This window comes from Hyla sarda, chromosome 11, assembly GCF_029499605.1.
Source record: "Hyla sarda isolate aHylSar1 chromosome 11, aHylSar1.hap1, whole genome shotgun sequence".
Classification (NCBI taxonomy): Eukaryota; Metazoa; Chordata; class Amphibia; order Anura; family Hylidae; genus Hyla; species Hyla sarda.
The window spans coordinates 41,188,553-41,208,653 of record NC_079199.1 but is presented as its reverse complement, the minus strand read 5'-3'; the positions used below and the strand labels follow the sequence as shown (position 1 = coordinate 41,208,653).

General features: G+C 42.6%; 1 protein-coding gene and 1 long non-coding RNA gene across 3 annotated transcripts in view; one reads left to right on the top strand and one right to left on the bottom strand.

Annotated features, from left to right (window-relative positions):
• The window catches only part of RTN1 (reticulon 1), a 250,094-nt gene that overhangs the window by 108,998 nt on the left and 120,995 nt on the right, over positions 1-20,101 (top strand). For both annotated transcript variants that reach the window (XM_056545300.1, XM_056545301.1), the window contains exon 2: positions 16,812-17,549. In XM_056545300.1, coding sequence (XP_056401275.1) covers positions 16,812-17,549 — 738 coding nt within the window. The remainder of the gene's footprint in view (positions 1-16,811; positions 17,550-20,101) is intronic.
• The window catches only part of LOC130295055 (uncharacterized), a 65,656-nt gene continuing 52,990 nt past the window's right edge, over positions 7,436-20,101 (bottom strand). Inside the window, exon 4 of the long non-coding RNA XR_008848688.1 lies at positions 7,436-7,510. This is a non-coding gene — a long non-coding RNA (uncharacterized LOC130295055). The remainder of the gene's footprint in view (positions 7,511-20,101) is intronic.

The window sequence follows — 20,101 nt, the reverse complement described above, 5'->3', positions numbered from 1 at the left end:
CTGTTTAAAGTGGTCTCCTGCTCCCAGGGGCGGACAGAGGGGGCCCGCCACAGCCAGAGACATTTTTTTATTTAAATCTGTGGCATGCAGGCCTTGTAGTATCAGTGCAGAAGCTGCAGCTGTGCTGACTGGTAGGAGGAGAGCAGAGAGGGAAGCCCCTCCCTCTCCCCTCAACCTATTGGTGGAGCTGGAGCACATGCTGTGTGTTTCCTGCTCTCCACCAACTTTCCTGACACCCAGTGGCTGCTGAGAATGACTTCCCATGCTCACAGCTGGGTCCTGCCCATCAAAGATGATTAACTTTCTCGGGAAGGAAGGGGGGATGCAATTTGAGGAATAGTAGAAGGTAAATAGGCACTATCTCATGCAACAGCTGAAAGCACCCTGGCTTAGAAACAATGAGATAGTGCCTATTTACCCTAATCAGTTTTTGTGCCTGAATAAAGCCGCATGGGCAGCTGAAACGTTGCTATCTTGAAATGGAATAAAGCTTCTTGACCACCCCATTTTGTGTACTGCAGTTCACCTCTGTTTTTGTGGATACCTGAAGGCTCTTGACCTGGGCTACAATACTGCTTGCACCAACCTTCTATTCTGACTGATGTGCCGCTCACCCTGGACTGTTATTTGTCTCTGTCTGTCTATTGCATTATCTATTTATCGCATTATCTATCTATCTATCTCATTATCTAACTATCTATCTCATTATCTATCTATCTAATATCTATCTATATGTCTAGATAGACAAAACACAGTTGTAGCACTCAGTAAAGTGAAAACAAAATGTGGTAGCTTTAATACATTAAAAATACAAGTGCAATGTTTCAGCTGCCAATACAGCCTTTCTCAAGCATACAGAGTGACTAAACAAGGTAGTATATATATGGTATTCAATTACAATCAGTGTTATACAGTGTTAAAAGCCAATTAATACATAAACAATAAATTAAAAACATTTCAAAGTGCAAGTGCTGTAAGGTGCAATACATAGGGACAATACATAAATTGTCAAAATAATGCAGTGATTAATATTGCAGTGTTATTAAAAGCAATGGTAAAAACTGAGAGATGGCTTTATTACAAATATAGCAATATTCATAGCACCTGGAAGGCAAGAAGTAGCGGAGGGGCGCTCACCTGTACCTGCTGTAAACATGGCGATTGCATGCCAGAACGGCATGTATGCAACAGATTCGCAATGCGCATGCGCGGCTCGGTAACTCCGATGCCACCCAGGTGACCTTGCTCTCTGTTCTGATTGGTGAACCCCTATCTCCTGGATTGGTTGCTGCGCAGCCTCTGTTGCATACACGCCGTTCTGGCGTGCAATCGCCATGTTTACAGCAGGTACTGGTGAGTGCCCCTCCGCTACTTCTTGCCTTCCAGGTGCTATGAATATTACTATCTTTGTAATCAAGCTATTTCTCTGGTTTTTACCATTGCTTTTAATAACACTGCAATATTAATCACTGCATTATTATGACAATTTATGTATTGTCCCTATGTATTGCACCTTACAGCACTTGCACTTTTGAAATGTTTTGAATTTATTGTTTATGTATTAATTGGCTTTTAACACTGTATAACACTGATTGTAATTTAATACCATATATATACTACCTTGTTTAATCACTCTGTATGCTTGAGAAAGGCTGCATTGGCAGCTGAAATGTTGCCCTTGTATTTTCAATGGATTAAAGCAACAGTTTTTTTCACTTTACTGAGTGCTGCAACAGTTTTTTGTCTATCTACATTGTGGAACCAGTGGTCCATTTGGCTGCCTGCACCAGGAATTTTTTGAATGGTGTGCTGCCCTCCGCTTTATCCTTATCTATATATCTATCTATATGCAAAATAAGAAGTTCTGCAGCACTCCAGGATCAGTTCAAAGTGGTTTATTGTCTCCCATGTAAAAGACACAACGTTTTACCGGCCTCACACCAGCGTTTTCAAACAGTGTGACGTTTCAGCATACAATGCCTTTATCAAGCATTGATAAAGGCATCGTATGCCGAAACGTTGCACTGTTTGTTACATGGTGCAATAAAATTTCAGCCCTGATTTGAAAGACTGGATCCCTGGACTGCACAACACAGGATGGGGTTAATATTGCTGGCTTTCCCTTTGGATTGCAGTAGGATGGTAATATATATGGTGATAATATTCCTCCTTGTATACTGGTATTATTGGTAATGTTGGTCTCAGTATACAGGATTTGGTCAGTAACAGTATGGCGGTAATATGTATGGTGATAATATTCCTCCTTGTATACTGGTTGTTACGGCTGAGGTGAAGTAAATCCACTGTACCTGTGTGGATGATGACGTGGGTCATACCAGGGAGTTGAGTCTAAGGTGCCGCTGGTTTTCACCAGAGCCCACCGCAAAGCTGGATGGACTTACTGCGGCAGGCAGCACCCGGCTCGTTATCCCTGATACGACTCGTCCACACAGGCGGCCGAGATGAAACGTGGTACTGGAAGGAAAAGGCAACAAGTAGTCAGGACAGGCAGGAGGTCAGGGCAGGCAGCACGGTAGCAAGGACAGGTCACGTAGCAAGAGGTCAGAGGGCAGGTGACACAGGAGTGAGGTCAGGATACATAGCAATAGGGTCAGATACACAGTAAGGCAAGACACATCCTGAACGCTTTCTCTTAGGCTGATAAGGCACAAAGATCCGGCAAAGGTAAAAAGGAAGTGCTTGTACTTATAGGGTCATGGGACTACAAGAACCAATTAATTACGTATTGTCCCTTTAAAGTTCACAGAGCCGGCGCACGTGTGTCCTAGGAGGCCGTGCGCCGGCAAGCAGGAAGCACACATGGATGAAGAGGAAAGTGAGGAGTGGATGGCTGAATGCGATTGCATCGCGTGATGCGCATCGCAGCAGGGGCAGTGGAGGAGGAGTTCGTCCACGGCCAGCATGTCTGACCACAGCTCCACTCCTAACAGTACCCCCCCTTAGGCCTCCCCTCTTTTTAGGCCGGGGAAACCTAAGCTCCAGATTCCGGTCTAAGATGTTCTCCTCAGGTTCCCAGAACCTCTCCTCAGGACCAAAACCCTTCCAATTAACCAGGAAGTACCATTTCCCCCTGATGGTCTTGGTGGCAAGTATCTCCCGAACTTCAAACACATCAGAGGCCCAGTAACAAGGGTAGGAGAGAGAGTCTTCTGAGAGAAGTGGTTAAGGACCACGGCTTGAGGAGGGAGACGTGGAAGGAGTTTGGGGAAAGGAGGGAGATGTAGCTTGTATGCAACCGGATTGATGTGGCTTAGGACTCTAAAAGGACCCAAGAATAGCGGACTCAATTTGTAACGAGGTTGCTTCAAACGGACATACTTCGCAGAGAGCCAAACCTTGTCTACGGGGGAAAAACTGGTGGAGATCTCCTTCTTGTCAGCCTGGAACTTCATGCGTGAGGAGGTGACAACTAAAGAACGCCGAGTTTCCTGCCAAATAGATTGAAAGTCTTGAACCAAAACATCAACTGCTGGTACTCCAGAAGAAGCAGATAGAGGAGGATGAAGATGATGACCGTAAACAATGAAGAATGGAGAGGTACTAGTAGACTCGGAGTCACAATGATTGTAAGAGGACTCAGTCCAGGGTAACAGATCGAACCAGTCGTCTTGCCAAACAGAAACAAAATGGTGAAGATACTCTCCCAGTACTTGGTTCACCCACTCCACCAGGCCGTTGGTTTGCGGATGGTACGCAGATGAAAAGTCCAATTTGACATTGAGGCGAGAGCAGAGGGCCCGCCAAAACTTGGAAAGGAACTGAACATGCAGTCGGAAAATATGTCTGAAAAATTGATCTGCCAACTGAGGAGCAGAAGGAAGTCCAGGTAGAGGTACAAATGAGTCATCTTAGAGAAACGATCAACTACCACTCAAATGACCGTGCAACTGGAAGAGGATGGCAAATCAGTGATGAAATCCATGGCAATGTGGGTCCACAGAGACTCCGGAACGGGTAAAGGCTGTAAGAGACCCGCCGGTTTGCTACGAGGCATCTTGTCTCGAGCACAAACATTCTGTTTCTATTATCCCTACCTGAGTCCTCGGTGTCTGATTGGCAAATTACTACTCCGTGCCAGTGATAACACTGATCAATGGCATGTTAATACATGCCAGTGATCAGTGTAAAAGATCAGTGTGTGCAGTGTTATAGCCCTCTATGGGGGCTATAACACTGCAAAAAAAAAAGTGAGAAAAAAGTGTTAATATATATGATTTAACCCCTTCTCTAATAAGTTTGAATCGCCCCCCTTTTACCGAAAAATGCACTGCGTAGAAATGGAAGCCCCCAAAAGTTACAAAATGGCTTTTTTCTAAAATTTTGTCGCACAATGATTTTTTTTTTCCATTTCACTGTGGATTTTTGGGTAAAATTACTAATGTTACTGCAAAGTAGAATTGGTGGCGCAAAAAATACGCCATAATATGGATTTTTTAGATGGAAAATTGAAAGGGTTATGATTTTTAAATGGTAAGGAGGAAAAAACGAAAATGCAAAAACTGAGTCCTTAAGGGGTTAAACTTGCTCTGGAAGAATGGCGTCACTTGTTAGAGGGGACTACACATCCTATCAAAGTCTATATGGACCATAAAAATCTTCTTTATTTACAGTCAGCACAACGTCTGAACCCCCGGCAGGCCAGGTGGTCGCTTTTCTTTTTCCGGTTTCATTTTCTCATTCATTTTCGACCAGCACACAAGAACATCAGAGCTGATGCCCTCTCTCCTGCTTCCGATGTAGTGGGTCAGGAACCTTTACCCCGTCATATTGTGAATCCAATTTGGTTATTGCAGCACCGGTCAACCTTTAGCAAGTTCCTCCGGGAAAGACTTTTGTATCAAGTGCTAAATTGGCTGGTCACCCATGAATCCGGAAATCTACTCTGCTCATCAACAGTCATTACTGGTGGCCGAACCTGGAACGCGATGTTGCGGACTATGTCCGTTCCTGCGCAATTTGTGCTCGTGACAAGACACCTCGTAGAAAACAAGCTGGTCTCTTACAGCCTCTTCCCATCCCAGAGTCTCTGTGGACCCATATTGCCATGGATTTCATTACTGATCTGCCGTCCTCCTCCAGTTGCATGGTCATTTGGGTGGTCGTTGATCTTTTCTCCAAGATGGCTCATTTTGTACCCCTGCCATGTCTTCCTTCTGCTCCTCAGTTGGCAGATCAATTTTTCTGAAACATTTTCCGCCTGCATGGTCTTCCACTTCACATCGTGTCTGAGAGAGGGGTTCAATTTGGATCATGTGAACGAAGTCCTTAGAGAGTATCTCCGCCATTTTGTTTCAGTCTGGCAGGATAACTTGCCCTTGGATTGTAGGATTTCTCCTACAATCATCGTGACTCTGATTCTACAGGTACCACTCCGTTCTTTGCTGTTTACGGTCGTCACCTTCGTCCTCCTCTACCCACTTCTTCTGGAGCACCAGCAGCTGATGACTTGATTCGGGACTTTCAATCCATTTGGCAGGAAACCCAGCGCTCTTTAGCTGTCGCCTCCTCCTACATGAAGTCCCAGGCTGACAAAAAGAGGAGGTCTCCACCTTCTTTTCCCTTGGAGACAAGGTTTGGCTCTCTGCAAAGTATGTCTGGCTGAAACAACCTAGTTACAAGTTGGGTCCGCGGTTCTTGGGTCCTTTTAAGGTTCTTCGCCACATTAATCCGGCTGCGTACAAGTTACATCTCCCTCCTTCTCTGCGCATCCTGAACTTTTTCTATTTCTCCCTCCTCAAGCCTTTGGTCCTTAATCGCTTCTCTCAGAAGTATATCTCTCCTGCCCCTGTCACCGGGTCCTCTGATGTGTTTGAAGTCCAGGAGATACTCTCCACCAAGACCATGAGGGGTAAGCGGTACTGCCTGGTTGATTGGTCCTGAGGAGAGGTCATGGGAGCCTGAGGAGAACATCCTGTTTCTCCGGCCTAAAAAGAGGGGGAGACCTAAGGGGGGGGGGGTACTGTTAGGAGTTGCGCTGCGGTCAGACATGCTGGCAGCGGACACAATCCTCTTTCGCTGCCCGGCTTATCCCGTTCTGCGGTTCGTATCCCGCCATGAGATCGCAGCCTGCCCACCGCCTCTTACCTTCCCCGTCATTTCCATTCAATTCCTGCTTGCTCGCCGGCTCTGTGAAATTTCAAGGGACAGTACACCTTTATTTGGTTCTTGCTTTCCCTTGACCCTATAAGTGCAGGCACTTTCTTTTGACCCTTGCCGGATCTTTGTGCCTTATCAGCCTAAGAGAAACGTTCTGTTTGTGCCTTGCCTTCCGTGTTCCAGAACCTGTTGCTACGTACCCTGACCTTGCTTCTGTGCCGCCTTCCCTCTGACCTCTTGCTTCGTGACCTGACCTTGCTACTGTGCCGCCTGATTTGACCGCCTGCCTGTCCTGACTATGATTTGCTTAATCCATCCAGTACCATGTAACATCTCGGCTGCCTGTGTGGACGAGTCCTATCAGAGGTACCGAACTAGGTGCTGCCTGCCACAGCAAGTCCATCCCGCTTTGCGGCGGGCTTTGGTAAAAACCAGTGGCACCTTAGACTCCGCTTCCTGATACGGCCCACGTCATCATCCACACAGGTAAGCGGATCCACTACTCCTCAGCTGTACCACACTTTATATATTATTATTAACCTTTGCTTTAGTTGCATAGCTATGCTACATGCACTTGCTTTGAGTGTGACCTGCCCTTGTTTGTGGTTCTGCCCTCTTTTATGTTACTTGTATGTATTTTCTTTTGTGTAATTTAATAAAGATCTGATTTGCATTTTCACTTTGCATGGTGTGCTTCCTATTGGTGTTTTTTTTTTTTTTTTTTTTTTTTTTTACTTTATGCTACTCAAACCACGGATCATTGGGGTGCTCTACAAAGGCTTTTCCCTACCCCATGAGTCTTGGTTGATAGATCTCTCCTTTTTGGGTATAGGTAGCACTACCTAACTCAAGGCCTGCCAGGCAGGGAGAAGCCACCAAGTGCCATGCCAATAACTAATGGTTAGGACAGCATGAAAGTGATGCCAGTTTCTCCTTAGGAATGTCCCAAGTTGTTGTCTTGGCAACTCATAAAATGTCTGCTACCTGTCTGATTTGTTTCTTCTCAGCACAATGATGGCCTTCTTCACTTGCATTGATGCCCCTTAGGGCGAGAGTTCCCATAAACAGCTGTCAAATGAACATTCAACACTTGAAATCATCTCCAGACCTTTTATCTCTTAAATGTGTCATGAAATGATAATACAAACAGCCTTGCGGAACCTCGGCGGTATATAAATGAACAGTCACTACTCACACTTGGTAGTTTCTCATGGATGTGTGTGCATCTTGTTACTTTATTCCAGAGTTAAATTACAGCTTCACCGCAGGGTATACTTATTTACAGAGCCGTATAGTCGTAATCTGTCACCTCAGCATGATCTTTTGTCACACAACTTACTTTTTAGGAGGGACATCCCCCTTTCTTCACAGCATGAGGCAGTTTCTTTTATGTCTGTGAAAATAGAGGCAATATGTAATAAATGGCTGTAATTCTTGAACAGATAATGTAAAATTTTTAATAAACCCCTTAAATTAAAGCTAAAGATATACGCTTCAATCACACATTGAGGGCTTTGCATTGTGTCACTGTCCAAATACCTATGTCAAAACTTAGCATTATCCACTGGAGACTTAAAGGGGTAGTCTGCAAAAAGTTTAAAAAAAACAAACAAAAAAAACCTATACTTACCTATTGTTCAGTCCCTGTAGCTTCCGGTATCGCTGCTTCCAATCTCCACCCTACTTCACCTTCTGGACACCACTGCAGATCACCACTGTGACCAGTGATTGGCTGTGTGCCAATGTGTCATGTGGCCCCAGCTCCCAGTCTCTGATGAACTTCACTTCCTGGTGCTGGGCCCCTTTGCCCTTTAGGAAATCACTGCCCACTGAGGTGTCCTGCTTAACCCCTTAACGGCCAAGGACGTATATTTCCGTCCTTGGCTGGTTCCCGCGATATAACGTGGGGTCACGCGGTGACCCCATGTCATATTTGGTTGGTCCCGGCATGTAATTGAAGCCAGGACTCGGGGCTTATAGCGCGGCAACGATTGGGTTGTCATGTGATATTAACCCTTTAGACGCGGCGTTCAAAGTTGAACGCCGCATCTAAAAAGAAAGTAAAAGCTTCCCGGCTACTCAGTGGGGCTGATCAGGACCACCGCAGTGAATGCGGTGTCCCGATCAGCTAGGATGCGAGCGGAGGTCCTCTTACCTTCCTCTGGCGCGTCCGATCGTCGATTGATTGCTCCAAGCCTGAGATGCAGGCTTGAGCAATCAACCGCCGATAACACTGATCAATGCAAAACTATGGCTTTGCAGTGATCAGTGTAAAAGATCAGTGTGTGCAGTGTAAAAAAAAAGTTAATAAATGTGATTTAACCCTTTCCCTAATAAAAGTCCAAATCACCCCCCTTTTCCCATATAAACAAACATGTTAAAGGGGTATTCCAGGCAAAAACTTTTTTTTATATATATCAACTGGCTCCGGAAAGTTAAACAGATTTGTAGATTACTTCTATTAAAAAATCTTAATCCTTCCAATAGTTATTAGCTTCTGAAGTTTTCTGTCTAACTGCTCAATGATGATGTCACGTCCCGGGAGCTGTGCATGATGGGAGAATATCCCCATAGGAACTGCACAGCTCCCGGGACATGAGTCATCAGAAAGCAGTTAGACAGAAAACAGCAACTCAACTTTAGAAGCTAATAACTATTGGAAGGATTAAGATTTTTTTATTAGAAGTAATTTACAAATCTGTTTAACTTTCCACAGCCAGTTGATATATAAAAAAAGTTTGGGCCTGGAATACCCCTTTAATAAAAATTAATATAAACATTTGTGGTATCGCCGTGTGCGTAAATGTCCGGACTATAAAAATATATAATTAGTTAAAACGCACGGTCAATGGCGTACACGCAAAAAAATTCCAAAGTCCAAAATAACGTATTTTTGGTCACTTTTTATATCATGAAAAAATGAATAAAAAGCGATCAAAAAATCTGATTAATACAAAAATAATACCGCTAAAAACTTCAGATCACGGCGCAAAAAATGAGCCCTCATACTGCCCCATACACGGTAAAAAAGTTATATGGGTCAGAAGATGACAATTTTAAACATATAAATTTTCCTGCATGTAGTTATGATTTTTTTCCAGAAGTAATACAAAATCAAACCTATATAAGTAGGGTATCATTTTAATCAGAATAAAGATAAGATGTCATTTTTACCAAAAAATTTACTGCATAGAAACAGAAGCCCCCAAAAGTTACAAAATGGCGTTTTTTCTTCAATTTCGTCACACAATTATTTTTTTTCCCGTTTTGCCGTAGATTTTTGGGTAAAATGACTGATGTCAGTGCAAAGTGTAATTGGTGGTGCAAAAAATAAGCCATCATATGGATTTTTAGGTGCAAAATTTAAAGGGTTATGATTTTTAAAAGGTGAGGAGGAAAAAACGAAAGTGCAAAAATTGAAAATCCCTTGGTCCTTAAGGGGTTAAGCCAGTGGCTGAGCAGCATTTGTATTTAACCCCAGCACCAGGAGATGCAGTGCAGCAGAGACCGGAGGCATCACTGAGTGAGAGGTAAGCAAAGTGTGTTTTTTTGGCATGCTGGGCATGTTTTTAACACCTTCCCGACCCATAAGTGGGATATAGTGCATACGTGCACGTCGGATCCGCATCACAATCGACAGATGCCCTTATCGCTCCGATGTCCATCATTTAACTGGTCAAATGCTGTGATCAACAGTTCTCACGGCATTTAAACATGAAATGCTGGTCATCCCTGGTGTATAATAGTACCATTGGCATCCCTGTGATGGATGGGCATGGATAAGCAATTGCTGAAGGCTAAGCAACTGATGTGTATCCTTTTTTTTTTTTTTTTTTTTTTTTTGCTGCACAACTTTTTTTTTTTTTATTATTATTTTTTTTTTTTTATAGCAGTTCTCCAGCACTTCACCCAATTCCATTCTTCTATGTAACAATGGGTGCTTATGTTGAAATCTTTGGAAATCTCAGTTTGTTACCTTTTCTGGAGTTACCCTGTCGGTTCCTGTTGAAAAATGGGCAGTTGCCACTTATTTCCTCAGAGAACGCCAAAGTGTTTAACCCGTGGAGTAATCAGATTGGTGCAAAAAAGCACATCCCTCCATTGTCTGTACCAGTAATTTAATATAGTGCACATTTACACTTTGTGCTGTGTCTGGTGGTACAGCCGTTTGGCTGGTAAATCACAGCCATATATATCGGGGGGAGAAGGTTATACGTTGCTTATTGGCCTGAACCCAAACATCTAAAATAAAAATAAATGTAAAAAATGGAGATTAAAGGGGTACTCCGGTGGAAAACTTTTTTTTTTTTTTTTTTTTAAATGAACTGGTGCCCAAAAGTTAAACAGATTTGTAAATTACTTCTATTAAAAAAATCTTTATCCTTCCAGTACTTATTAGCAGCTGTATGCTACAGAGGAAATTGTTTGCTTTTTAAATTTCTTTTTTGTCTTGTCCACAGTTCTGTTGACACCTCTGTAGCATAGGTTTGCTATGAGGATTTTCTCCTGCTCTGGCTAGTTCCTGATACGGGCATCAGCTGTCAACAGAGAGCACTGTGGACAAGACGAAAAAGAAATTATAAAAGAAAACAATTTCCTCTCTAGCATACAGCTGCTAAAAAGTACTGGAAGGATAAAGATTTTTTAATAACAGTAATTTACAAATCTGTTTAACTTTCTGGCACCAGTTGATTAAAAAAAATGTTTTCCACCAGAGTAGCCCTTTAAGAAATGTTTGTACAAACCTATTAAGTAGCCAACAAAAAGCTCCTTTTCATTCACTTGAACTAAGAATACAACTTTATGGTGGGAAGTATTAAATGCTTCTGATAATTGTAAGTATGCAATGATCCACAAATATCCCTCTTACAGAATTCAATATCACATATTTCAGGTTTAGTTGTATTCACCATATTGGGGATTATTCAAATCCATCTTTGCCCACCCTCATATTCTATTAACCAACATGTCAAATAAGATTCTCCTTTTATTTTAAAGGTTAATACCTTTTTGTTTTATACCTTTATCTTGTTATTTGCAGATCACATTTTGAAGGACAGGGTTAGTAGGCTAATGTGTTCGATGCCTATATTACTGCAGACTACAAGGCTAGACTAGCAAAAGCTATATCTTATTTTATTAGACTCTTTGCTCTACTTAGCAGAAGAAAGGGTAGTACATTTCATTGAGGGAATGTTGACATGTAATAAGTGACTGTGAACAAAATAATGTATATTAATATATATTTTTCCGCACTGGAGTTTATTGAAAATCACATCCGCTCTTTTTGCAGAGGTAATTATCAGAAAATATTACTGCAATTTCTTTTTACCGGACATGCCTAAAGATTTGTTTTAAGAAGGAATTGGAATTAGCTTAAGAAGGAATTGCTGTGTTAAAAAATAACACAATCCTGGTACTGTATTGTACATTTTTGTGAGAGCTGTATTTATCACATTATAACTGTGCTGGCAAACTTGAATGGTAAAAAGCACTTAATGTCTCAATAATAAATTAATCTAAAAATAAAGGTAATGTTGGGTTCACAACTGCTCTGTTGGAAGCCTGAACTTTAGGTTCCATCATCAAAAGCACAGGACAAAATAGTGCAGCATGCTGCTCTGTTTTGTCTGGTAAAATTGCAGACACCCTGTCAGAAACTCAAAGGACCCCATCAAAGTCAATGGGATCCCTTGAGTGTTGTTTGTGTCCGAGGTGTAATGGCTCCTTCAGTAAAGTTTATTTCCATTGTTCTGTGTAACTACTGAGAGAACGGTGGGGTATACAACACCTTACATGGTCCTTACATGGCCAGTTCTGCCACAGAAAGAACCTTATTTTGTTAGTCGCTCTATGCTCTGGTTCATAAAAGGAAGACCTGAGTGTGGGACCCTACACTATGTTTATTAATATGTACTAATAGGACATATGGAAAATAGATGTCTTCATGAGGTAGCCCCTTTAAATAACTTGTCTGCAAGTCTTTGTAGTCTAAATGCCGTAAGCTAGGTTCACTTTACCGTTTGCATCCGACCCGTTGAGAGTCTGATCTGCCCCCCCCCCCCTTTTTTTTTTTCTTGAGCCGAGCGGACCCTGAAACAGGTCAGATTTAAAAAGCTACTTCTGGGTCCTGATGGGCCCCATTCACTTGCATGGGGTCTGTTGGTGATCTGATTATTTTACAAGAGTTTAGCAAAGAACAATATATTGCTTACACTATTCTTTTCTCGCTAAACTTGACAGAACTGCTGACAGAGCTAAACCTAATGGAGCCCAATGGCAGTGTGAACGAGCCCTTAGGGGGAAGTTAATTATTCCCTGAGAAAATGAGAGATTATCTATTTGTCCAGCATCCTTGTCACCCCAGTCTTCCACTCTCTCCCCAAGGTCCATAAAGGGGTTTTTCCTCCTCCCCTACGCCCCATCGTGGCTGGCATTGGATCCTTGGGAGAGAGACTGGGAGAGTGGGTAGACAGTTTTTTTTACAGCCTCTTGTTTCCATCACCCCCACATATATTCGGGATACTAAACACATCTTACATATTATGGATGGATTGCAGTGGCAGGATAATTTCTCCTGGGCAACGTGCGATGTCACTGCACTCTACCCATCTATCCCTTGGGGTGAGTGCTTACGGGCACTTTCCAGGCATATGGACTTGTACAGCAGATACTCCCCTGATCTGAAGTTTTTTTTATTTTGGAAGCCACCAAATTTTTGTTAAAGAATAATTTTTTCATGTTCCATGGCTGTTTTTTTCTTCAGATCAGGGGAGCATCTATGGGCGCTAAATATTCGCCTTCCTTCGCGAATATTTATATGTCCCAGTGGGAAGAAACGCACATTTTCTCTATATCCAACCCCTTCTACAATTCCATAAAATGGATAGGAAGGTATATTGATGACCTCATTGTAATATGGAGGGACACTGAGCCAAGATTTTGGGAATTTGTGTGTTATATCAATGAGAACCATCTGAATCTCAAATTTACTGCATCTTTCTCACGACTGAGTATTCCATTTCTAGATGTCAGATTTTCCCCAGAAAAGTTAGCCAAAGACAGGGCAGACAAACTAAACAGAGAGTCACTCATTGTACACACAGACAAACGCAAGGAGACGCAAAAAAGTGGTGAATCTGTTCCTTTTTTCATCACCCAGTACAGTAGACAGTACAATCAGATAGGACGGATCATGAGGAAATATCTTCCAATATTGTATCAGGATCTGATCCTAGGTAAAATTGCGTTTGCAGGTTTTAAAATGGTCTCAAAACGAGGCCCTTCTTTGAGTAACAGACTGTCACCCAGTATGTTTGACACCAGTGCACCTTCTAGCAATCCGACCTGGCTACACAGTCCAGGCAATTGGAAATCTGGCCATAACACGTGTGTCACCTGTAGACACATGCATGTATCGAGGGATTTCAGGTCATATAGTAATAACCAACAATACTGTATTAAAGAATACATTAATTGTAATTCGAAATACGTGGTATATTTGGCCTCCTGCGAGACATGCATGTGTCAATATGTAGGTTGTACGTCTACACCATTGATAGTGAGAATTAGACGACATCTGTCTGACTGTACAAATCTACAGTTTAATATCTCAGCACTATCCAAACATTTTAGGGATGTACATCAGGGTAATACAGAGTCCTTCAGAGTGATGGGAATAGAACGTGTCAAAAAGATTTCATGGGGTGGTGATTTGAGGAGATCTCTCCTAAACCGGGAGTCCTATTGGATTTTTTTACTGGGCACCCGGCAACCAGCTGGACTTAAGACATGACCTTATTCTTACGTATTAATATACCATGTCCCCTATCGCGCCGTGCACCCATGACATGGTGCTCCAATGCCAATTGCAACATTATTTAGCATAGTCATTATATGGGTTGCATTGGGTTCAGTATATTGGAGTTCTATGCCCTGGATGCACGGTGCAAACTAAATCATATATGGAGAAAATGTTATAGGTTAATCTTATTGTGATATTATTTATTCATTTATGACATAACTAATTTGGAAAAGTTAGTATGTATGTCCTGCTATGTCTATTTTCACTTTTTGCCTTTATGTATGTAATTTTAAAGATTTGGGTCTTACTTCCATCTGCGGAGGCAGTCAGATGACCAACTGCTATACTATAAATTGTTTTACTTTTTGGTATGTTTTATGCCATGACTAAGGGTCTTGTCACCCGAAACGCGTAGGCTTACGCTCTGTTCTGTTCATGTATCTGCTTTTATGCCAATAAACCATATTGCAACGGACATTGTGTGCTGGACGTTCTACCTTGTTTGCTTAATTATTCCCTGCTCCAGCGCAGAGTGGCAAAATTGCTCAATTTTCTTTTGCTCAAGCACCATCTTTGCACATAAAATGCTGCCCAAACTCCCACTTTGCGCGATTTTGAGTTTGCACAATTTTGCCATTCTGCGGTAGGGGAGGAAATTATAAATATCCCTTAATCTTTTTCATACATATTTATCCATTAAAGGGTTCAGCCTTTATAAAAACATTTCTTAAAATATTTTTGGAGGGAGATGTACTAAGAGTGACATTTCATACGCCAGCCTTAAAGTAGTAGTGTGTACATACTCCTATTGTGTCCAGGCTGCAAAAAGTAAAAAAACAAAAATATTAAAGGGGTACTCCGGTGCTTAGACATCTTATTCCCTATCCAAAGGATAGGGGATAAGATGCCTGATCGCAGGAGTCCCGCTGCTGGGGACCTCCATGATCTTGCACACGGCACCCTGTTTGTAATCAGTCCCCAGAGCGTGTTCGCTCTGGGTCTGATTACCGGCGACCACAGGGCCGACGGCGTGTGACGTCACGCCTCCGCTCCCGTGTGACGTCACGCTCCGCCTCTCGATGCAAGCCTACGGGAGGGGGCGTGATAGCTGTCACGCCCCCTCCCATAGACTTGCATTGAGGGGTGGAGCGTGAGGTCACGTGAAGGCGTGACGTCACACGCCACCGGCCCCGTGATCGACAGTAATCAGACCCAGAGCGAACACGCTCCGGGGACTGATTACAAATGGGGTGCCGCGTACAAGATCCCAGGGGTCCCCAGCAGCGGGACTCCTGCGATCAGGCATCTTACCCCCTATCCTTTGGACCGGAGAACCCCTTTAACTAACCTTCTGCCATTCTCCAGTTCCAATGCTATCGGTCTTCAGTCCTCCGGTTCCTGTCTCCTGCCGGGCCCCTAACATGACACTACGCTCAGCATATCACTGGCGGAACTTTGCTGCGCCCGTCGATACGCTGACTGCAGTGTGACTAACCAGTCACATGGTAGTAGGAAGGAGGAGACTGGGACCGGAGGACCAAAGACAGATAGCGGTGCAACGGGGGAACAGCAGAAGATGAGTTCATGTTTGTTTTTTTACTTTTTGCACCCTGGGCACAATAGAAGCATAAAAAGTCCTGCCACACTACTCCTTTAACCATAAGATATAAAATACCACGCCGCTCACGTTCTGCAGTTAAAAAAAACCCGGATTCTTTTTTCCAAGAACAGCAAGTTACATCAGGGGAAGCAAGATGACACTACTTCATCCGTTTCGCAGGCTCTGCTGCTTTAACTGGTCCCTTGACTAGTTGAAACAGCAGAGGCTGCGAAACGGACGTAGTCCTGGTACCAGTTGAAACAGCAGAGGCTGTGAAACGGACAGTGTCCATGGAATAAAGAACCTGAATTTTTACCTGCAGAACGTTAATGCCGTAGTACTTTCTTACATTATATTAGGCCTGGAGGCTTGCTATTTGTTACTACTGAGCCCCTAAATAACTAATAAGTGTGTGTAAGGCCCCTTTCCACACTATGAAAATTCATCCGTAATGAACATCCCTCATAAAAACCTTGAAAATCGGCCATTAAATGGCCGTTAGAAAATCCCTAAAGGCCATTAGAAAATCCCAATATAGTCTATTGGATTTTTCTAATACCCGCTTTAACCCGTTATTAATAACGGCTATTATTTTGTGACGGGCGATAGTAACGGGAGAAATGGTGTATGCACTATTTCTTCCGATCATTTGCCCATCACAAAATAACGGCCATTATTAATAACGGGCAATAACGGGTTAAACGGCTATTAGAAAAATCCCATAGACTATAATTGGATGTTCTAACGGCCGCTAGGGATTTTCTAACGGCCGTTTAACGGCCGATTTTCAAGATTTTTATGACGGACGTTCATTACGGATGAATTTTTATAGTGTGAAAGGGGCCTAAGCAGTGAGCAGTGCTGACTGCATATCTTTGGTGTGTGGCTTAAATTCATAAGGATAAGGTGTGCCCAATCTATGAGGCACACAACTCTTAATCTTAGGGACATGTTAAAACTTTTCTTTGTGCTAAGTGTTCAGACTCTGACCCATGATGATAACAAGCAAGTAGAGAAATGCACAGTGGTGTAATTCTTCCTGCTCTGTGCCTATGAGACCAGGATGGCCCAATAGACTTACATTATGTGTCCATCCTTGTCTGCTGACACAGAGATAGGAGAGAATGTGCTAAGCATGCACTTCTCCCGGCTTGTTCTTGTGGTTGCTCAAAACTTTTGATATTTCTACAATACATCAAAAGTCTTTTTCATGACAGTGCCCATTTAGGCTTTAAGTATGTTAAGTATATTTCAGTTATATTTTGTTCACTTTTAATTTTATTCTTACAGATTATAGAAACAACAAAAAATTACCAATGGAAGATGAAGGAGCCTTTTACACATCTCTGAAATCAGATGAGCGTTATGTGTCTCGTCCAGACTCCAACTACTTCACTGGGATTCTTAGGAAGGGAGACGGTGGCACATGTTTAGACTATGAAGAACTTAGCTTTGGTTCCCAGTCTCCTCATGATATGCCTGTGTTTCAGTCTCGAGGTTTGTTTAGTTCAGATTCAGGTATTGAAATGACACCAGCCGAAAGCAAAGATGTGTTCAGAACACTGTCTGATCCCATGGAGGATGATAAATTAGAAGCTTACAAGTATATTGACATCAGCAGGTCCCCAGACAGCAACCCAAAGCATTCTCCAGAGGTTGATGAGAAAAAGACAAGCCCCATGGGATATGATTTTTCCGATGATGAGCGTATACATGAGAATGCAACAAAAACTTTGCAAAAACACCAATTTAGTGACAAAGTAGGGGAAGATCTGTCGTTTGCACCTTATATGGAAGAACCTGGTAACAGCACTGGATTGTATAGTGACACAGGAACCAGGAATACTAAAACATCTCCTGTAAAAATCACGCTTACCGAATCCTCTATCGATAATGACTTTAATGAAACCAGACAGGATCTGCCTGAAGGAGCTCTAAAGCCGGGTTCTGATATAGTGCCAACTGTTATGGTGTCTGAGCCAGAGGATGACAGTCCAGAGTCCCTAACTCCACCATCTGTAGAAACAGGTAAGACCATAACTCTGTATACTTTTATGTCTTCAGTTTCTAAATGCTACACAATCAATGCTATATTGACTTTGTCTACAGTATAGTTCAACTTTTTTATGAATCCCATCCAAACCCCCAACTAGCCTGATTAACCCCCCCCCCCCCCCCCCCGTCACGGTATAATACTTTGAAGTATGAACTAATAGCAGTATATTTTAAAAACGCAGTGAGTGGCTATCCTAAAACTATTACTATAGCTTTGTTCAAAATATTCAAACACAGATCAGGCAAAGGGGTGGCAGACAGTCTTCTGGAATATGTTCATAGTACACACAGATCGATGATATCAAACCAAGCCAAGTTCCTTTCAGATAACTATTATGGCAGCTGTAAACTATGTCAGACAATTAAATATTGTGCAGCGACAGTTCTCAGTGTCCTTGGCAAACACTGCAGTACATTGTATTGGTTGAAAAGGTGTGTTTAAAAGATTTAGAGGGTATGTTCTATTTTTGGTAGTAGGGTTAATGGCAAAATATCTTTTTGCTATTTTTAAGACTATTTTCAACTCACCATCTTGATCAGTAACTGTGCCTAATATAAAGTTATAAAAAAAACCTGCACAGGGTTTCGTATTTATCTGGCCCTACTGTATGACTACAACTTATTCTGCAGCTTTTATTTTATTGTTTCCTATTATTATTGAAGAGTACCTCTTCAAGTTATTTTTTGTGCACCTGGATATAACATTTCTAATGAAGCCTTCTGTGATTCTGGATCAGCAATGAACTTTTGATTCAAATTTTTTACCTTTTTACCATCTTCCAGCTTTTCTGTCATGTTGGCTTTACTATGGCTCTATCTTACAACCCAAACATGGAATGGACCAATAAACAATTAATCCTCTTATTCTCTCTTGCTAGTAAAGATGTCTACAAGTTATGTCTCCTCCAATTATTGTGACTCAATTTTTTTTCCAATTCAAAAGAGATTTTATTGAGAATAGACAACATGACAAAAAAACAAGTCAAGAATGATAAGCAAACGGGCCTAAAGGAGGACCCAAGTAATACAAATCAATCAAAATACATAATTGCAGCTAGCAAATAAGAGCCAGAAATAATAGGGAACAGAATGCACAATATACGAGAGCAGGAACCTAAAAGGGTTAACATTTCTGGCTGTGCAAGCAAGGGATACATTAAGGACAAATGAAAGACTCGACCAGACAGAACTCACAAGACACAATCAACACAATAGACATACAAAGGAGAAGTCAAGAACAAGAGGGTAGGAAAGAGGAAGAGCAAGGACCGTAGTAATGCAAACCACAAGGGGCCATAAGGCGGATATAGGAGGCCAGGATCCAATGATCTGGGACGCCCCACTAGGAAAACTCAATGGAAGGGGTTGCAATCCAGACAAAAACGAACTGCCGGACGGCAATCACAGCGAATAGTCGGTGAGGAACAGAATTCCAACCAGGGATGCCAAGTTGGCGTGTAATGGTCCACATCAGCGGGAGAAACGGACAACAATTCCTCCATTTGTTGAATGTGCGTGACCTCAACAAGCCAGTCCCCCATGGTTGGGGCTCCAGAGATTTTGCCGCCTGAAGATGATATCTGGCTAAGGATTTTTTCCTATTTGGACTGAGCTAAGGGGAACATATAAAAAAGAGTTGCTTCAGGGGTGTGGAGGATAGAGACTCCTATCACCTCGAAGATTACCTTAAGAACAGTCTTCCAGAAGGTCCCCAGTTTAGGGCAGGCCCACCAGATGTGTGTCCTTGTACCCCTCGGTACCCCCACAATGTCAGCAGGAGTCCGGAGTGCCTTGATTTTTATTAGTGATTCCCCTGAGTCAAAATGCCACAAATATGCTGATCTATTCTTTAAACATGAGGCTATTAACTGTGCCATAAGCCTCTTGCCTAATCACAAAAATCCATGTAGTAGAGTCTAACCTTAAAGGGGTACTGCAGCCAAAATTAACGCCTATCCATTGATTTTATGGCAGCTCCGAAGAGACCCAAGTCTAGCACTCTGGCATCTTCGGTGCTCCCATGCGAATAAATGGAGCCGATAGACTAGCGGTCTGGTGGTAGACAACATGCGCTTCTCACTGAGAGAGCCGGGATTGCGTTCCAGAGATCACAGTCCCCCCTGCGACCAGCTACTTATTGCCTATTCTGTGGATAGGGGATAAGTTAATTATGGCTGCAGCTTCTTGCTTGACATCAAATCCCAGCCCCTCTTTGATTGATGTACAGGGCCCTATATATCAGCCAAGAAGGGTCTGGGAGGTAAGAGCAAGCGAGGAGGTGTGCCATGCTTTGGTGGGCTTAGCCTCCATAACACGAAATAAAAGGGCCAAGAAATAAAATAAGGTGATTTTGTAAGTTCAACAACCACTATCAGCTCCAGGAAAGGTAGTTTGTTTTCATAGCCTAATAGCTATGCAATGGTATCTGCAGCAAATACAGCTGACAGACTCCCTTTAAGAAAAACTGGAGAAATGCTGCTTTGTGAGGTCAGCGCTCCACTTTGTTGTATACATAATCTCCGCTC